The sequence below is a fragment of the Varroa destructor genome, unplaced genomic scaffold, assembly GCF_002443255.2.
Source record: "Varroa destructor unplaced genomic scaffold, Vdes_3.0 BEIS01000004.1, whole genome shotgun sequence".
Taxonomy (NCBI): domain Eukaryota; kingdom Metazoa; phylum Arthropoda; class Arachnida; order Mesostigmata; family Varroidae; genus Varroa; species Varroa destructor.
The window spans coordinates 41,571,569-41,589,577 of NW_019211457.1; the positions used below are offsets into that span (position 1 = coordinate 41,571,569).

General features: G+C 43.1%; 1 protein-coding gene across 8 annotated transcripts in view; it reads left to right on the forward strand.

Annotated features, from left to right (window-relative positions):
* Positions 1 to 18,009, forward strand: part of LOC111249179 (nuclear receptor subfamily 2 group C member 2-like) — a 121,993-nt gene that overhangs the window by 100,344 nt on the left and 3,640 nt on the right. For 7 of the 8 annotated variants that reach the window (XM_086988322.1, XM_022802718.2, XM_022802720.2 and 4 more), the window contains 7 exons: positions 12,816 to 13,082; positions 13,420 to 13,810; positions 13,996 to 14,217; positions 14,414 to 14,556; positions 14,776 to 15,017; positions 15,595 to 15,948; positions 16,132 to 18,009. The exon at positions 16,132 to 18,009 is cut by the window's right edge and continues 3,640 nt beyond it. In XM_086988322.1, the coding sequence (XP_086844448.1) occupies positions 12,918 to 13,082; positions 13,420 to 13,810; positions 13,996 to 14,217; positions 14,414 to 14,556; positions 14,776 to 15,017; positions 15,595 to 15,948; positions 16,132 to 16,315 (1,701 nt within the window). In that variant the 5' untranslated portion in view covers positions 12,816 to 12,917 and the 3' untranslated portion in view covers positions 16,316 to 18,009. The remainder of the gene's footprint in view (positions 1 to 12,815; positions 13,083 to 13,419; positions 13,811 to 13,995; positions 14,218 to 14,413; positions 14,557 to 14,775; positions 15,018 to 15,594; positions 15,949 to 16,131) is intronic. The other variant, XM_022802717.2, reaches the window with a different exon arrangement.

Sequence of the window (18,009 nt, forward strand, 5' to 3'; positions counted from 1 at the left end):
TCGGCTGGTCATTGTTTGGCCATCGCTGGGAATGTAACGCGCTTCGCTATAATTGCAGCAGCCACACTCTCCCTGCTCGTTTCTTCCTCGTGCCACGGACCAAAGGCCGTTGTCATCCATCGGCAGTTGATGCCGTTGGTGTCACTACCGTTATAGTCAACAGTGAATGGTGGCCGTTAGGCGATCGAACGTGATAAAGATATCGTGGCAGCATGTCTTAAGATTACGTCCATGTCTTCGTCCGCGGTTTGTTTTTGATGTCAATCGTTTAACAATTGCGGTTGCTGGTGCAGTGGCCAAAGAGTGCAATAGTGGCTCGTTAGCTGTTGGTTTCAATACAAACGCCGCTGCGAAACGGCCCGGTCGTCAGGACGGGCTTGTCGGCGTCTGAAAACGCAACGTTTCAATGGACGCAACAAACAACGCCAATACTGCTGCGAAGCTTGTTCTGTATCGTATCCATGGTGTATGGCGGCCGTTTACGAACGCTCCCAAAAGTCGTCTGTCGTTGACTATCATTACCAAAATCGCTGCTACTGCTACTGCTACTGCTGAGACGGTTATTGTTGCAGTCACGGCAAAAAAGAGGATTGATTTGAACAAAGCCTGCCTTCATCCACGGTCCGCTAACTGGCAACTGCCATCGATTCTCAAGTCCTGCTAATAGCTTCGGTCCAAGGGATCGCGCCCACTACAAGCAACAGGATACTGCGGAGGCACGGTGGCATCTATTCCAGTTATATACTTTTTATGTCGATGAATGTTGTAGTCCTCTAATCGCTAGCGATACCGGACATATCTGATGAAAAGTGGGATCGTCGTAGCTGCAGCTCAGGGACTTCTGCCGCTGTTAGTACTTTTATTGACGTGGCTGAATGTCTCCACTGTCGCCTGATGGAGCTAAACCGATTTGAGTTTCGAGAACGGCATAGTTGCAAAAGCTATTTGAACAGAGCAGAAAGCAGTGCTCGCTTTCTAAAATACACTTTAATCGGTCGATCGATGGCAGTAAAACGTCCCTCCAAAACAATGAATACGTCGGCGGGAAACGCGACAACCGAAATCAGGTTCTCATACATTCTAGAACCTGCTTACATCCCGCCTCTACTACTCGAGGTTCCGTCGGATGTTGGCCACTATGCCACAGCAAAAGTAGATGTCAGCCAAAAAATGACGTATTGACATGGTCAGTGTTCGACCATATTTAACTTACCTACTTGGTCTGTTCGGTGCTTCTCTGGCGATTTCTCGATGAATGAAGTTATTTAACTAGTAGGAGGATAACAATCGAAAGATAGGCAATTCATTAAAAAAAAACAACGAGGGTGGAAGGGGACGCGCGAGATAGAACGAGACGAAAAACGCGCTGGTTGATGATGCCATAGTGGCAATTTCGGCAGATCCAATTGTGCCACCTAATCGTGCTTAGAAATCTGGGTCTACCTCTGCAAGTTATTATAGCAATAATATTTCCGACGACAACATATACAGTAAGAAGGATATTGGTGGATGTTATATTAAGCAATAGGAAACACTTTATTAGAGTAAAATCAGTGAAAATTTTGCAATACGGTCTTGTTACCGGTGGGGCACCGTGACATTAGCACTGGTTGATTGACCAATGCTGGCGTTGTATCGGAAGTCGAAGGTTTGTACAGTCACAGTCCACGCTGACCGTTCACCTGTCATCTGCAAAGGTCGTGTTTACCTGATTTTTCTACTCTGATTTTTGTGGGTAGCCTATTTTTTGGTATCGTGAAAGCCAGTTGCTTTGTGACTGATACCTTATTTCTTATAAGCAGCTTATCAAACAAAAACGGGGACTCGGACGCTGTGAAAGCAGCCTAGAGTACACCTTTAGAACACATTTTAGAAACCTCAGAAACCACCTAGTTTTCGGCAGTTGTTGAAGTTTTCGTATTTATTCAACGTTAAAAGAATATTCGGATTGGAACACCATGATCGCACTGCTATGATGAGAGAAAATGCCATATTTTTCACGATATTTCTGCTCACGATATCGCAGATGGTAACGTTGTTTCTTTGGCAGCCATGACGATGGTGTAGCTTCTTGCAACAGCTGCAAATATAAATGCTAGAAGGAACATACCCGTTTTGTCCTACTGAGAGCGGCCGAACGTGGTCATTTCTTCTCATCAACGCAAGTGGAACGCAAACGCATGTGTTTCAAGCCATGGTCCTCAAATACGAGGGCCTACTTCAGTAAAGAGTAACTTTTATAATGGCTTATTTCGCCCTATTTTCCGCCATCGATTCGTTCGAGCATTTTCTTCGCGATATCGTCTAGTTCATTCCCGACGCCCCACACCGCCTGTTCATCGATCGAAGTCCTTCGACTAGTGAGTCTTCTAAGCTGTTCTTCTGTTTATCATCATCGTTTGACTCCGAAGTGACGCTACCACATAACCGAGTCAGTATGTACGTACGTAGTTAGTATGTCGGACAAAATGCCTGTCTCCATCGCTGCCTCAAATAAAGGTCCAGCTGCGAGCTTATTCGCATCGATCCGGTTGGATGTTGCTGAATGCTTCCGGGCAGATTAGTCCCAACGGTCTGACAGGTTCGCTGAGGGAAAGCGCGGTGAATCAAGAGGAACTAAGTAGAAAAAGCAATGAAGTGAAAAACGTAAAATGTATTTATATAAAGCAAATAACAAAAAATCGCCTGTGTTAGTATCTAGAACAAGCAACAGCTGGAGAGTCAATATGGATATTGATAAGTAGTAACAAGGAAGAGAAAACGTCGAAGGGCGGGATCACTGATACCGGCATGTAGGTAGCAAAAGTCAAAACGAAGCGGTTCAACGTACGAAACCTCCTCCTCGAGGAGCTATAAAGAGATGCACTCAATGATTCCTTTACGGACCGTAGTGAACGAGATGATATCAAATATAGGCGATAGAGACAAAGTAATAAAATACTCAAAAAAAAAAAAAATATTATAATGGTTCAGAGTGTTTAGTTGATAGGCGCCTAACGTCAAGTAACCATTACTGTTCGCCAAAGGTTTCAGTGATCAAAGAACGGCTGAAAGGCAATTTTATAAGCTCGAACGACCCCATCCCCCCCGCCCCCACCCCCCAAAAAAATGCTAAAGCCAATGTTTCAGCGCGTCTTTTGACGCTGTCTGCGTAGCTGACTGGTGCACGTTCCGACACCATATTGCGAGAATTAAGCCAGCCTGCTTAGCATACACGTTCGAGCACTAGCGGCTGGCGAAAAGAATACGACATGGTATACGTGCCATGTCGATCGAGCTGTCATTATACCACTCCTATTAGAACCGAAATGTTTTGAATTTTATGCCCGATAATACGGCCGTTAAGCATCGACTTAAACTTTGTAAGTACCAAAACGTACTTACTAAGTGTTTCTATTGCCATACAAAAGACGCACGTGGTGAAGGGGTCGGTATAGCGGCAATCTCAAATAGAGTATACGACAGAGAGCTCGTGCATGCAAACGAATGGGTAATATATATATATATATATATATATATCTGTAATTAGATCGAAGTGACAGTATTTCACTAGAAGGCGATGGGGCTAGCCATCATATTGCACTACGTAAATTCTTAATAATGCTATATTATCTATTATGCCTGTTCTTTCTCTAACGGAAACTAAAGTTTACTGCATGCGTTGAGTAGATCATGTTTGCTGTGGGAAAAAACAAAAAATAAAAGATAATCTTATAAACATGCACAACAGTGAACGCCTCAGCGACAATTGACCCCACTTCGATGACCATCAGCTCTGCGCTTGGCCGATGTCGCTGTTTGTCGTCCGTCTTGCCTCGTTTGCCTTCTGCCAATCTGAGTGTCGTGCATACACTTCGGAAAACGTTCACACGCTTCCGTAAACGGTTCGCCATTGTGTCAAATCAATTAATCGATCAGTCAATCATTTTGTGATCCGATTCTGCCGTTTAATACAATATGCAGACGAACTTCTGATTGAGCCAATCTCACACGTTCTGCTGTGCCATTTTGGCAGTACCTGTTTGCTGATTGATACGTTCATTGATTAAGACATTTTCCGCTGTGTGGTTGATCGGCTCGGTAAATGTCGTCTCCAGCGCGTGACCTAGGCAATCTTGTAATTAACTACAGGAAATGATGAACGTTCATGTCTAATTATGGATAGAAAGAAAAAGCCATTGTATAGTTTAATGATGAATAATCTTACCGAGGTGTCAAAAAATTCGTACGCATTTAATCCAATTAAGGTGCGACGTCGTTCAAGGGCAAATATACCATAAAATAGTGTGCAATTTCTGTTTTTAAACCGCACGGCAACGTTCCACAGGAGAAATACGCTTTGCCCTTGTAACCTTACGCGATTTGGCGCTCATCCATCGTTTTTCAAACTGTTCATAAGAAAAATCAGAATTTCATTAAAACAATATGGAGTTATTTAGCTCACACTACCTGTGCTGCGATTCGAGGCCTGCTTTTTTGTGCATTTTTCCTATGTCCTTAAGTACGATCAAAGACACTAAAATCAAGGCAGAGGTGATGTTTTTTTAATACCCGCTATAAAAATGTTGCTTAGCTAGGCCTCGAACTACTTCACAGGGACCCGTTTATTTCCGCGATGAAAATGGATTGGATACGAGAAGTTCGCGTGTAAGGACCGAAGAAAATCCATTTTCTTCTTTAGACATCAACCCTGCTCGTGAACGTTAGTGACGCTCTGAGTTGCCGTAAAGTGTCGGTCAACAATGTTTGTAGTCTCTCAAGTATATGTATATACATATACCTGTAGGTATAGTATCTAAAGGACGAGGTTGCTGTCCTTGATGATGCTCTATCAGATGATTCTAAGTAGTGAAGTTCTCGAACACTGTGCATACAATTCTTCCTTAAGTTATTGGCCCGTAGTTTTCAAGTGTTTCTTTCGTACAACTCTTAAGTATAAGTGTCGTTACTAAAGATAAATTTGATTTTATTTTTTGACGATTTTAGGCTATATTGTAGTGGTTCTATCAGAATTCAATCAACAATGAAGAGCGTAATTGGCTGGCAAATTAAGTGGAAGTTTCAAAGTTTAAAATCATACCTCATGTTCCTTTTTGCTGAGAAATACAAATTGCAGAAAAATGTGCGTCTGGTTACTTTTTCTAGATCCCGTCAATTGCTCAGGCTCTAGCAAACAGGACTGATACTTGCCTTTCACCTTTGAGACACCTATTTGTGTCCTTGAAAGGGATTTTTGCAGTATCCAAGCTGAGTCGTTATGCGTTTATCGTTATTTCCGGGGTTGGGAATGACAAAGGATATTCAAATCATTATATATCAACAGCTGAAGGTAAACACACGCCCTTATCATCGGTGAAACAATGAAAGCGAACGCTAGTTTACTGCCGAGAAGTTCTTACGAAACATTCCCTATTTATCACAAGAGACTGCTTAATTTACCCTCTAAAAGTTGAAAAATTTAATAAGGGTCCTTCAAAGCAACGGAAAAGAAAATGTTGGCGTACATTGTGTCAGCTTCAGCCTCTGTTATTTCGGGGTAATGTCGTCTACGGATTAACATAATTTTATCATTTTACCGAATTATGCAGAAGTTTCGAAGAACAGCGCCTGCTTCTTTGTTACGCGGCTGTAGGAGGGCTACCATTACCAAGTAAAGGATTTAGGGCGCAGAAGTCGATTCGCTAGAAACCGTAATTATCTCATATTGTCTTTATTTACGCATGTGTTGAGTATATCCAGCCCGAGCTGTGGATTCGTGCAGACTAGTTATGAAGAAGAAGACTGCAGATATCATGCACCCAAACCATCATGCCTTTTAAAAATCTACTATAGAGAAAATTAGGATAGGCACCAAACTATAAATAATATGCCAACCAGATACATTATCAAGTAACTATTCCTTCTTTTTCTATAGGTTAGATTCGTTTCCATGTAATCTATCTGGTATAGATATGTATAACGCACCAATTAATAGTCCCTTAAACTTACTTTATTAGTAAGTGTGATTTTACGATAAACGAGCACTTATCAAATTGTAAAACGTGTCTCCGTTCGGTCACCTTGTGATTTTAATTTTTTCTTGCATTTTATTTGTACAGAAAAAAAAAGCTAAACTATAGCTAATAGACGGACTTAACAATATTTCTCGATAAGATTACTACAGAACAATCACAGCTGTACAGGGGGCTTCGAAAAAAAGGGAACGCATCGAAATTTTGACGCATTAATGACAAACTCAACCCTTTGGTAAAAAGCATATCTAAACAGTGTGCAGTGTACAGTTTAATTACCTAGAGAAAATATTATGAGCGATATTGCTGTTTCTCATTGAATCCCACAAAGCAGGTAGAGTCGCCTAAACAACCCCAGCGCAACATGACCATTTTTCATGCTTACGGATTTCTGTTTCACATTAAATGCTCCCACTTTTTCGATACAAGTACTACGTAACCTCCGGCATTTAAAGCTCGTCTACAGTGGACAACTGTTTACCATCCAACCTCCCTTCCCCCTGGCATCGCTTTGTCCCTTGCGTCCAGATTGAATCGGTTCTTGTTTGTTCCGTGACTGCCTTCTGTTTCATGCCTCTTTCGTGTTGCTGCTTCTGGACACCGCCAAGAAAGAAAAAGATATTGGCGGAGAAAATGATAAACAGCATTAGTGTAATGGACAGCGTGTGCGCGCTTTCTAACTTGCGAGATACAATGGTATTTGGCCGGTAGCGAATTGTGACGCGATGACCCGAGGGAAGTCGAAGTTGTCATCAGCTCCCGGGCATCGCGCTGTCCACGCCGCTCACTGGCTAAGGCGACAAGTCGCAGCGCCGTCCTTTTCTCAGGGAAAATGTGTACGGGGGTCGGAGGAAGGGGGCAGTAAAGATGTCTGGAAAGGGAACAAAGCGATTGCTAAATGGCAATGTCGAGAACGGCGGAAGCCTTCTAATAGATGCACCAGATTCGACGCGCCCGATCCTTGGTCGCTGTCATAGTTGCACGCATATCTACCTAAGTTTATATTAATTCACCTTATTTAATATCCATATGTGCTTAAGCTTGACTTGATTATTATGTTTATTAGAGCAATAGTAATAATGGTGATGATGGTAAATGCCACTAAAGTGATCCTGTTCCATTTTTAGGGCGTGTTACCTTGCTGCAAATTGGTTATACTTCCGATTACGATGCGTACATTTTGTGCGACACAAGCGCACAGAAATACAAAACTTTCAACGTACTCGTTCAAAGCAACTCCAAGTTATAAAGTAGCATGAAACGTATAGGCCCCATGCTAAATATCTGCGCTCGTGTTTGTATGGCCATCTTCGTATCAGTGGAAGCAATCGGCTCTTATCGACGCCGCTAATATTTGCTATTATTCGGTCAAACGATGTCGACAAAACTGTGTAAACGTCCCCATTCAGCGAGCGCTTGACTTTTCGTACGAACCGAAGTCGCAGGTTTCATCTAATTGGGCGTTACTTCGTGCCTGACTGCCTCAAGCTCTCTCACTAGATTCCGTCCCGTCGTCGGTTACTAACATTCTATATTCGTTTACGCTCCGTCTGTACCGGTGGCGACCACAATCTCTTCGTGCCAAAAGTAGCCAGGCGAAGTCTAATTTGAACTGTTTGTTGGCTTGCCTCTTGCTGCTAGCCCACGCTGACGAACGGCATATGAAAGTCGAGGAATAACTGGCTGTCGGCGTTTTCGGGGTTGTCCACCTTGAAAAGTCGAAGTTGTCGCAGGCACCGGAAATCGTCCCCATACGCCAGGCAAGGGCCTAGCCCCACAGTCGGCCATTTAGTAGGTCAATCCTCAGAAACATTAATCGCCCCTGTAACTCGAAAGTTTAATTCGTAATCTTGTGAGGTTGGTCGTAGCCAACGAGGAAAGGCTGAAGGGACTAAAGGGCGTTAGCGATTCGTGCGCAAGCCTCGTTCTCGTGAATCATCTAAACAGAATAGAATGCGATATAGTTGAAGTCGACGGGTACGATTCGAGCAAGCTAGCGAACAGCTTGCTCAACGCTAATGCTCGTACCATTTTGCATACCTATTTCAAATAGTTTATTTCGTTGGCATAGAAAGAAAATGAAGAAGAGAGCATGGCACGTTAATCGATCCCGATTGCTTCAGCGTTGATCAATCAGCTCCTTCGGCAAGTCTCAATCGTCGTTGGTCGAGCGTCGTAATCGACCCAAAGGCCACTAGAGCAAGTCGTTCGACTGTTTTAAGTACGACTGATCAACTACGGCGATATCACGACCAACAAAAAGTTAACTCGCCGGAACATAATCTTATTCAACTTGATAACAATAGTTGTTGCTATCGGCGAAGCTCAGAAATCAAAAAAGCCCAAAAGACAAAGTAGTGCTCGGCCGCATCAACCCGAATATCGGCGTACAATGAGTGAAAACCAGCACGGATTTTGCATGCTGACGTTCCGACCGTACACGTATAACTAGTCGATTAGGAGAACTCCATCTTGTAACAGCATCTCAAGTTTTAATATAAATGTGCTTAATTAAGAAAAATGTTCGCCATGCTGATTCTGTTCGATCTAATGGTTTTATGGGAGAATCATTATCTTATTGTTTTCTTCTTTGTACCTGTGTCATCCTGTATTAATAATATATGTATATAATATCATTTAGACAATAACAGATGCAAAGTAGATCTTTGCGTTTGATGCATCGTACGAATCTCTTTAATTAAATAATGAACTCAATAAATAGAATACGGTTCACCGCGTTACTCGCTTTTCGTCTATCGCTCCCACGAAGATCCGTGAAGATTAACTTTATGGGTAGACACAAACTTCGTGGCTGTGATTGAAAAGATGGTCATTGCGCCATCGCAAATTCGCGTGGGGTAACGCCATTACACAAGACGGAAATCTCTTCGTTGAACGAATACGAAGAAATCCGAAGACGGAGGAATGACAAAGACAAAAAGAATTATACAGAAGACAAAGAGCTCGCTGACTGAGTGACTGACTGATGTGACAGAGAGACCGGATTAACTTTTTTCCCACTTTGTAAGTGGGGCTTGAGCGAGAATGAACGATTGGCAACACGCACTTTTTTGATAGATCTTCTTGGCGTCTTTTACCTTGAAATTTTTTTTAGTGTTTTTTTTACGTGCGTCAATCAAAAACAGCTACGTCAAGCAACGCAGAGGTATTTAGAAAAATCAACCCCGATGCAGTCAATTAAAGCTGTTTGCAAGCGGTCGAAAAGCGGACAAATACATTTTCATGGTCTTCTTCCTCTGGCCACTCCATTACCTTTTTCCACCTTGCGCTAATTTGTCTGACACACAACACGATCTTGTAGTTAGTTGCTTTCTACAAAAAAAAAGGTATCTTTTGTCACCACCCGGTTCGTGTTCGAATTTCCACACATGTACACGCGGACGGAAACCCCTCTATCTAATGGGGCACTAGCTCTCTTCACGTCAGTTCATCAAGCTGAAGAGAAAAAATTTCATGACGATATATCCATGTTGGCTAGCATATGCTATTCGTTTAATCAAAACAGTGCCGAAGACAACAGCGCTCGACGACGCTGGACGAAATGCTGCGTGGGTATTGCCCACCTACACAGATGTTGAAGGCACTACGCAACGCTGTTACGGTACGTTAGCCTCTTCTGGCATGTGACGTATGCGTGTTTATGGGTAAGCTATTACGAAGATCTACTGTCATATTTTTTCATCGATTTAGTTTAGCACCTACCACATAGCTGCCGACAGCAGGAAGGCGGACGGCAGTCGACAAGCCCCTCGCTTGTCTACGCCGACAACCAGCCCTGTTGTGGCGTGTCTTTTCATTCAGAGATTCTCTCTGCTTCACTGTTATCCTCTCAACAGAGAAACTGTAGGGCGCTTATGCGTCGAAGCGACCGAGCCGACGGCTGTGTGCGTATGAGATGTGATACAGCAAGTATCGATCGTATCGTCGCATAGCAACGTAGACCCGTCAATTGCGATCGTCAACCATCGATCGCCACTTTACCCGACGTGTTTGGCTGTAAGCTGTCAATCCTTTTTCGACGTAAGTGGATGAGTGACGATGATGAGAACGACGACGATAGCTAGCGTTTCCTCAACCGGTTCCGCGTACTGATTGAATTCTGAATGAAACCAGAACATGACTGCAGTGGTCAACAACGTGGGGCCGCCGCAGCATCAACAGGAGAGCTACTCTGAAATATGGATGGACTCCTCTTGGTGCTGCTGTTGCTGTATCAATAAGATCAACCTACAGCGGTCACCCGTACCATGTCCTATTCTACCGAGCGTGCCAGCCGTCATCCTCTTGACGGGAGACGGAGTCCCTTTGGCACATGACCTCTTTCTTGACTCAATAATTGTGTGTGTACCACGCTACCGCTGTATGGGACGGCGGCACTGTTTCAGACGCGAGACGATTACGTACCGAAAGGCATCGTAAAATCACCGCGGGTTATACGAGCAAAACTCAAAGGATTCAATTGGCCACCTGTTCTCGTGTTGGACAAATGTTAAAATTGATGCATAATATATTCGTCGTTCGTAGCTTGTAGCCATACGATTACTGCTATGGCTAGTAGAGTTAGAGTCGTTGGTAATCGACGGCTGTAGAGCCCTTTCGGGCTAGACATCTCGGTGCGCTCTAGTTCGCTCCAGCCACCGACCCCCCAAATCCAATAAATCACTTGTCATCGCGTCTACATGTTGCTATTGTTGTTGTAGTAGACTAGCGTCAACGTCGATCTGCTGACGACCAATTTGACTGTCAAGTCAAGTATCGAGGCTTATCAAACTATGGCTGTATCCCTTACTGTGCTTTCTGTCTCTCCTGTGCGGTCTGATAGTTAAATCCGAACGATTCCTTGTTTCGTGGTAGAAAAGAAAAACAATCTAACTTAGCGGCCACGGGTCCAAATCAGTCTCACTCGGGAGCGGCAGTAAATTTCGTGCTAAGTGCGTCTGTTCTCCTGTAAAGTTGACTCACGCTTAGAGTGATCAGACGATAAAACTGTGGGGGTGTATATAACGGGGTCAGGCTGTCGACACAACAATGACCTGAGCAGTCTACAAAATTTGCCCGGAACTCTAATACACTATTGGGAGCAACGCAGTTGCATCGCACTCTCGAAACAAGCGCTGCTAAAAAAATAATGGCAAGAACTAGCCAATACGCAGCGTTCGACATGTTGACTATCGTTGGCCTCGAAGATGGCACTGTACATCTGTCTGATGAAAATGTTCTTTTACAAGTTCTATAATAGGCGCCACTAAAGGACCGACGGGCGACTCTTATAGGTGTTCCTCAACCAAAAGTCATCAATAGCCATGTTGTCCTTCTATCGAAAGCAGCACACATCCCTTTCTCGTTAGTTAGAGAGAGGGAGGGAGGTTAAAAAAAACAAAAAAAAAAAAGGCCTATATCATTTACCGATAGTGACCTGGTCTGCCGGTGACGCGTGTCTGACGATCTACTGAATATGCAAAAAACAAAAACGAGAGTAGAAGGACATCACAGCAAGAGAGTGTGCATCGAGTGAATTCTCAGTGACATCCGACGCAACTCGGAAGATCGCCAACGTTCGTGCCTCCATCTTAGTAGGTGAAAAGACGATTATCTCATTTGATAGTTAATTTGCCGAAGGAAACGCTTTGAAGCAAACAAACACGATGCGGCAAATACGCAGACAGAAAGAAGGTGGTAGAGACTGGACGATGACGAACATGGCGTAGACGACGGTTGATTTGTGACAGCAGTAGCAACGGCAAAAGCCACTAAAGCATCATCGATGACGGTAATTGAAGACACAGTGTTGTAATAGCAGAAATTACATAATAACAGCTACAATTCACTACGCCAAAAGTAACGGTGCCGATCGAAAAGCAGTGACAGCCATAGGGGGAAATCTTGGGTTATCCCACAAACGACGAGTCTAAACAACAGAAATAGCAAAGATAACAACAACTCGGCGACCCGGCAGGCAGCAAACGAAGAAAAGATTCTAAAGAGATCGACGACAATAACATGATGACACATTTGGACAGCGTTATATTTATCCTCCTGCGACGCGCGAGGTAACTCTGACGTGGTAGCAGATTTGGCGATGTAAATGGGAAAAGATCGAAAAAAAAAAAAAGAGATAATTTCTTCCAAGGTGGATTTGTCGAACTTATTCAGCAGTTAGTTGACGTTGGCTCGTGTGGTTTCGGATCGGTCCGAAACTTGAACTTTTCGTGTCGTATGTCAACGAAATAGTGCAAGGTTAAAGCGTATGATTCACAGGGTAGTGGCTTTCCGCGCAACCATATACTGTTGACGTTACTTACTCGTCCCAATTCGATCCGTCCAGCTGAGGTGGAACTCGATGACATCGAATGGTCACTACCAGTAACGCAATATGCGTGGAACAAGTAGTATATAGGAGCTAACAGCTTGAACTAAATGATGTGTATCGGAAGTCAGGGTTTGTGATTTTTAGGAGAACGGTGAATGACAGACGATCAATGATAATTAAACTGACCATAATAAACCTATACAAAAATTATCATTGGTCTCTTTTTTTTTTCCGATTAACAAGCTACCAAAACGGTGGAGGTATGAGTTAAGTAACTAGCCTCATTATTTAGATCAGGATATTGAGTATCTGAGTTAGAAACTTTGTCTTACTTTTCGTGCTAGCATAATGGTATGCATATAATAATAATCATAATAACAATGTAGTTTCGCCTTGTCATTGGAGGTTGTGGGTGTTTTTTTTTTATTTTTTTGAAAATCTAATTCCCCTATCGTTTTGCTTCATGTTTGCAGAGCCCGTATGATCTATCGGTGCGGTGTTTGACTCGAGTCGGGACGGAAGTTGAGGCTGTAGTTGAAGAGGTGCCCGAGGACGGTCTTGAAGTCGGGTCTTCGATGAGGATGATCTCGGACAGCGAGCCGACGACCGAGGTCGATTCTCTGGGGGACGAGGCGCATTCACCCGCCGGTTCGGGTGATACCATTACCACCACAACACACTCTGACCAGGAGACGAATACCACAACGACTCCTAAGCCCTCGGCAGCATCCTTAAACGCTGTGAGCAGTAATATAGTGGACGTGCAATTTTGTTCTTACGAGTAATTTCACTACTGCATCTAATGCGAGCACACGCACTATTATAACAAATAATAATCGATAAAAAAGGACTTGCCTTGTTATGTAGTCTATCTTGGAAGACTGGACATATTCGTTATAATTTAATAATTAATATAGTGTTGTCCTAAATTTCCTCTGTCGTTCTACCGGTTTCTAGTAAACGGCACCGAGCAGTCGGAGAAGAAGCTTGCTTATTCTACGTTAGTGCAAAAAAACGGGGCCGACTGTACTATATGTCTACTCATTGACCCTCTACTTTTTATCGGTTTCATTTTAGCTGGCCACTCACCCCGGCTTTAATAGTCTGTCCGCGTTGGCTATGGCCAACTTTTATCCTGACCCAGAGCAAATCAGTCTCGCTCTCAAAAACGCAGAATATCAAGGAACCGAAGGCCTAATGCGACTAGGTACATTTGACGCTCGAAGAGGCGTTACGGGTCGCACTTCCCCTAACGAATCCTGTGTCGTCTGCGGCGACCGTGCGTCAGGCAGACACTATGGCGCCATCAGTTGTGAGGGCTGCAAGGGTTTTTTCAAGCGCAGCATCCGAAAACAGCTCGGTTATGCGTGTCGAGGGGACCGTAACTGTGAAGTGACAAAACACCACCGAAATCGCTGTCAATACTGCCGATTGCAGAAATGTTTACAGATGGGGATGCGAGCTGATGGTGAGAATGATATTTATCTATTGATAGCTAGAACCTAAAACCTACATATGTATGACTTCGTCACCACAGAAAAATCAGTTTCGAGAGCAACGAAGGTTATTGAATTTAGTAGTGTACGTTCCCATATGTGTATTTGTATAGCTGCATGCTAAGAACGAACTATTGTGCTTTCGATGGTATTACAGCCGTGCAGTCAGAACGGAAACCGGCATCGGTTGGTTCGTCTTCAATCGAAAATAACTCCCGATTCGAGAAAGCTACAGCAGCAGCTACCCCTACCGGCGGAACTCTCACACCGGGAGCCACTCCCACTCTTAACTTGTTCCCGTCCCTTGCAGCGCAACGAGCCGCGCTGGCCGCCGGCCTTCATTCACTTGCTAATGATAAAGATCTTCATAGCGCTCTCAGTAAGTTACACATCTAAACCCCCTGCTTCGGCCACTATTTCCCTTTGTCGCGCTTTCATTTCGCTTAATGTGGCTGTCAGTCTCCCAGACATCGTTGTCATTTTGCAAAGCGGCCACATATATATATATATATATATATATAGTCTTTTTCTTTCCGTATATTTATAAGCACGTTTTGTTGCAATTGTAAACACAGAAACCCCGCCGCTAAATGACCTAACGACCCTCGCAAGTGTCGTGACCACGTGGGCGAACATGCAGAAAGCTCAAGGAGATGGAAAAGTTCAGGATAACGCTTTGTCAAAGGTGGTAGAGACACTTCAAAACGCACAGAGAACGGTTAGTATGTGGCCTCGCAATAACTAGTCAAATCTTTTCAAATTAGCTGACTTTACTCTTCTGAACCAATATATTTTAGGCCAATCACTCGATACAATTAACAACAATAACAATAATGACAATAAAGCAATAAAAACGAATAAATCTTGTCTAAACATACGAATATAGGCGTATCATCTTGGTACTATGTAGTGTGTGTTTGTCAAATTGTTTTCGTAGTCCCCTCCGGTTAAGGTCGAGCCTACAATAATAGCGGCACCATTTCGAAGCGAATTAGTTCGCGAGGACCAGCTTGAGTTTCGGTTAGCGCCACCAGCTGGTTCACTTAATAACAACGGACCTTTACCGTTACTGACGGCCTCTGGAGACCTTAACGAAACGTTCGTGTGCGAATCCGCCTCAAGATTGCTCTTTCTATCGATTCATTGGGCCAAAGGACTTGAGCCATTCCAACAACTACAGTGAGTTTATACTATACGCTTTATCACAGAATGACGATGATGGTAACATCCCTACACGAAAACAAGGGAACGGCCGAAATTCAGCCTGCGGTATAACCATACACTAAAGAATTTCCAATTTGATTGAATTGACAAGGTAGTTTCACACGGCTTCATTGTGTCGTCCTACATGTTCTCACGTGATATGACTTAAAGTGATGATGGACAATGACTGATTAAACCTTCTTCGTAGCAATGAAAGCACCCCTTAATCAATCGTCATATACTTATTTACCTACTCTTACTTCTTCGAAACAGCGCAGAGTGTTGCCGTGTGATCTACCTGAAAGGTAGAACTCATCTATGGGCATATGTTTATTATTGCAGTGTTAGCGTCGTCGACGAGTTGACGCATAACGTATGGGTTATTAACAGTTGTAGAACAACAGTTCCTACCTACAGTTCCGAACTGATGTAGCAAGAATTGATAACAATAGCGATCAACAGGCAATATTCTCTACGTTTCCGCAATCCTATATTCCTTAAATCCTTGTCCCTTGGCAAACATCACTAATTTTTTTTTGGGCTTCTTGTTTAGCAGTGAGATTCAGACAGTCCTTATTCGCAACTGCTGGGCAGAGTTGTTCTGTCTTGGATTGGCACAGTGCTCGAAACAAATGTCGGTAACGGCGATTTTAAAGGCCCATGGCCGACAGCTGCAGCGGCGTCCGCACGAGGATGCCCTCCGTAATCGACAGGTTGAAAGTCATTTGCAAAGACTGCGCACCTTCGTCGACACAGTGTGTGCGCTAGGTTTGTCCGACCTTGACATGGCGCTACTGAAGGCAATCGTGTTATTCAGCCCTGACTGGCTAGTGTCCACCTCCAGCGACTCAAAATGGAGAAGTCAGGTCGAAAGCTTTCAAGTGAAGGCCGTCAACGAACTAAAAAGGTATCATTCCTAGTTGGTATTCGGTGGGGCATTATTTTAGCCAAATTGTTTAGTACACGACTATTTGCCAGCAACTAAAAGTATGACAGTATGAGTATAAATCTATTCAATCTAATTTGTGCTGCGTACGCAAAAATATAATACAGTGCCAATTGCCTAATCTGTCACGGTCAAACTTTTCAGGTCCAGCGCAAGTGAGGAGCGTGTGAATCGACTTCTCCTTAAGTTACCACTACTTCGATCGCTCGATGCGGAGTTGACTGAAGAATTATTTTTTGCGGGGCTAATCGGCAAGGTGCAGATCGACTCCATTATCCCTTATATCCTTAAGATGGACTCCCCTGACCATCTGGGCGTCGCTTATTAAGGGCGCTACTGCAACTTCGACCCATATTTCATAATGACGAGGGATCTATGATCATATCTAAATATGCGCCACTGCGACGAGAGGAGCGTCGTGTTCTACATCTTGTGGTCATCTTCAAGCAACGGAAACGGGCCAACCATTTAGATTCGCTCTTTTGCCGTCGTGCAAAAGCCATCTTTGAAATCTGTGCATCAGGCTAAGCTACCGTGCTGGCTCACAGCTATGGAACGGAACAAATAATATAGTGTGACTCACATAAATGAGAATAGCACATAAAGGTCTATGATACTGCGTCCTTTAAAGGAATAATACCTTCTAGCTCTGCTATGTAAAATATGGCTCATGTTTTGTCCAGCATAGCAGTATATCGTTAAGTACCTCATTTTCGAACGAAAAACATGGCCAATTTTTGCTGATATTAAACATCACCCCTCATTCCTCTGCTTGTTGGCATCGTTGCCAATATGAATGGCGGTCCAACTTGCTTGACATCATCGTCCGTCCAATTTTGTGATACTGTGACATATACACTCAACACATATATGCGTACACATACACATACATACATACCTACCCCGACAGGCAGACAGAAGCAAATGAGCGAATGTACTTCGATCGACCTTTCATAATGAAGAATAGTGTATTTTTTTGTTCTTCTTAGAGGAAACATAGACCATATTGCACTGTCTAGGTGCCTTTGACGGCGAGCCAAAGTCGAAACAAACTGGCTGAAGCGCGGCCATAAAGCAAACAGAAAACTAGACGTTGGATGAGATGTATTGCAGAAAAACAAAAAACCTTAATGCAGTAAATTCAGTTTTACCATAATTCAACCATATCTTATTGCACTTATAGGCTCTCATTCCGCTGTCAGTTTTCTTAAATTCCTGACTTGACTCGCTCGTCACCACTCATCTAAAGTATGAAGTATCATATAAGTTGGCGTAGATTGATTTTTGGTCACTAAGTTCAAATGTGTATTGTCCGAGATAACCATCATCTTAAGCCTATATTTATTATTCGTTACGAGATATATATATATATATATGATGATCGTGGAAAGGCGGATTTGTATATAACTGGTAGCTAACGAGACACGAACGTCGCACCCTCATACGATACACACAGACACACGTAACATAGCAGTAGAAATTTTCAGTGTCCAACTGTAGCGTCCGTGAACTTCGCTGTATAAAGTGAGACAAATTCCAATTTTGAAGCCTTTTATTGCCCTTGTCTAGTTAGGACGCCCTTGTCTATAGGACAGTTCATATGTTTCGTCAGGACAATATTACAACTTGTTACTCTATAGTCCGTAGAAAGACTAGTACTTTACCAATATTTTAAAATATTATTGCCTAGCGGTAGTATGAAAAAAATTTCCTTACACACACACACACACACACACACATATATATAGAATAAAGTAGTTAATATTTATACTAAGTATTTTCGTATATATATATATATATATATATATATATATAGCAACGATGCAAAGAGAAGTATGCGAGTTATGGGAAAAAAAGTGTCTCCTATTTTACGATAACAATATTTTTGATTTTGCTTTTCTTTCTTAACGATATATTGTGTTTCCCTTAACCAGTGATGCTGTGAGGGAGTCTGTCCACCAAAAAACAATCGAAAATAAATATGGGGATGAAAGCAACACGATGATCTGTATATATATATAT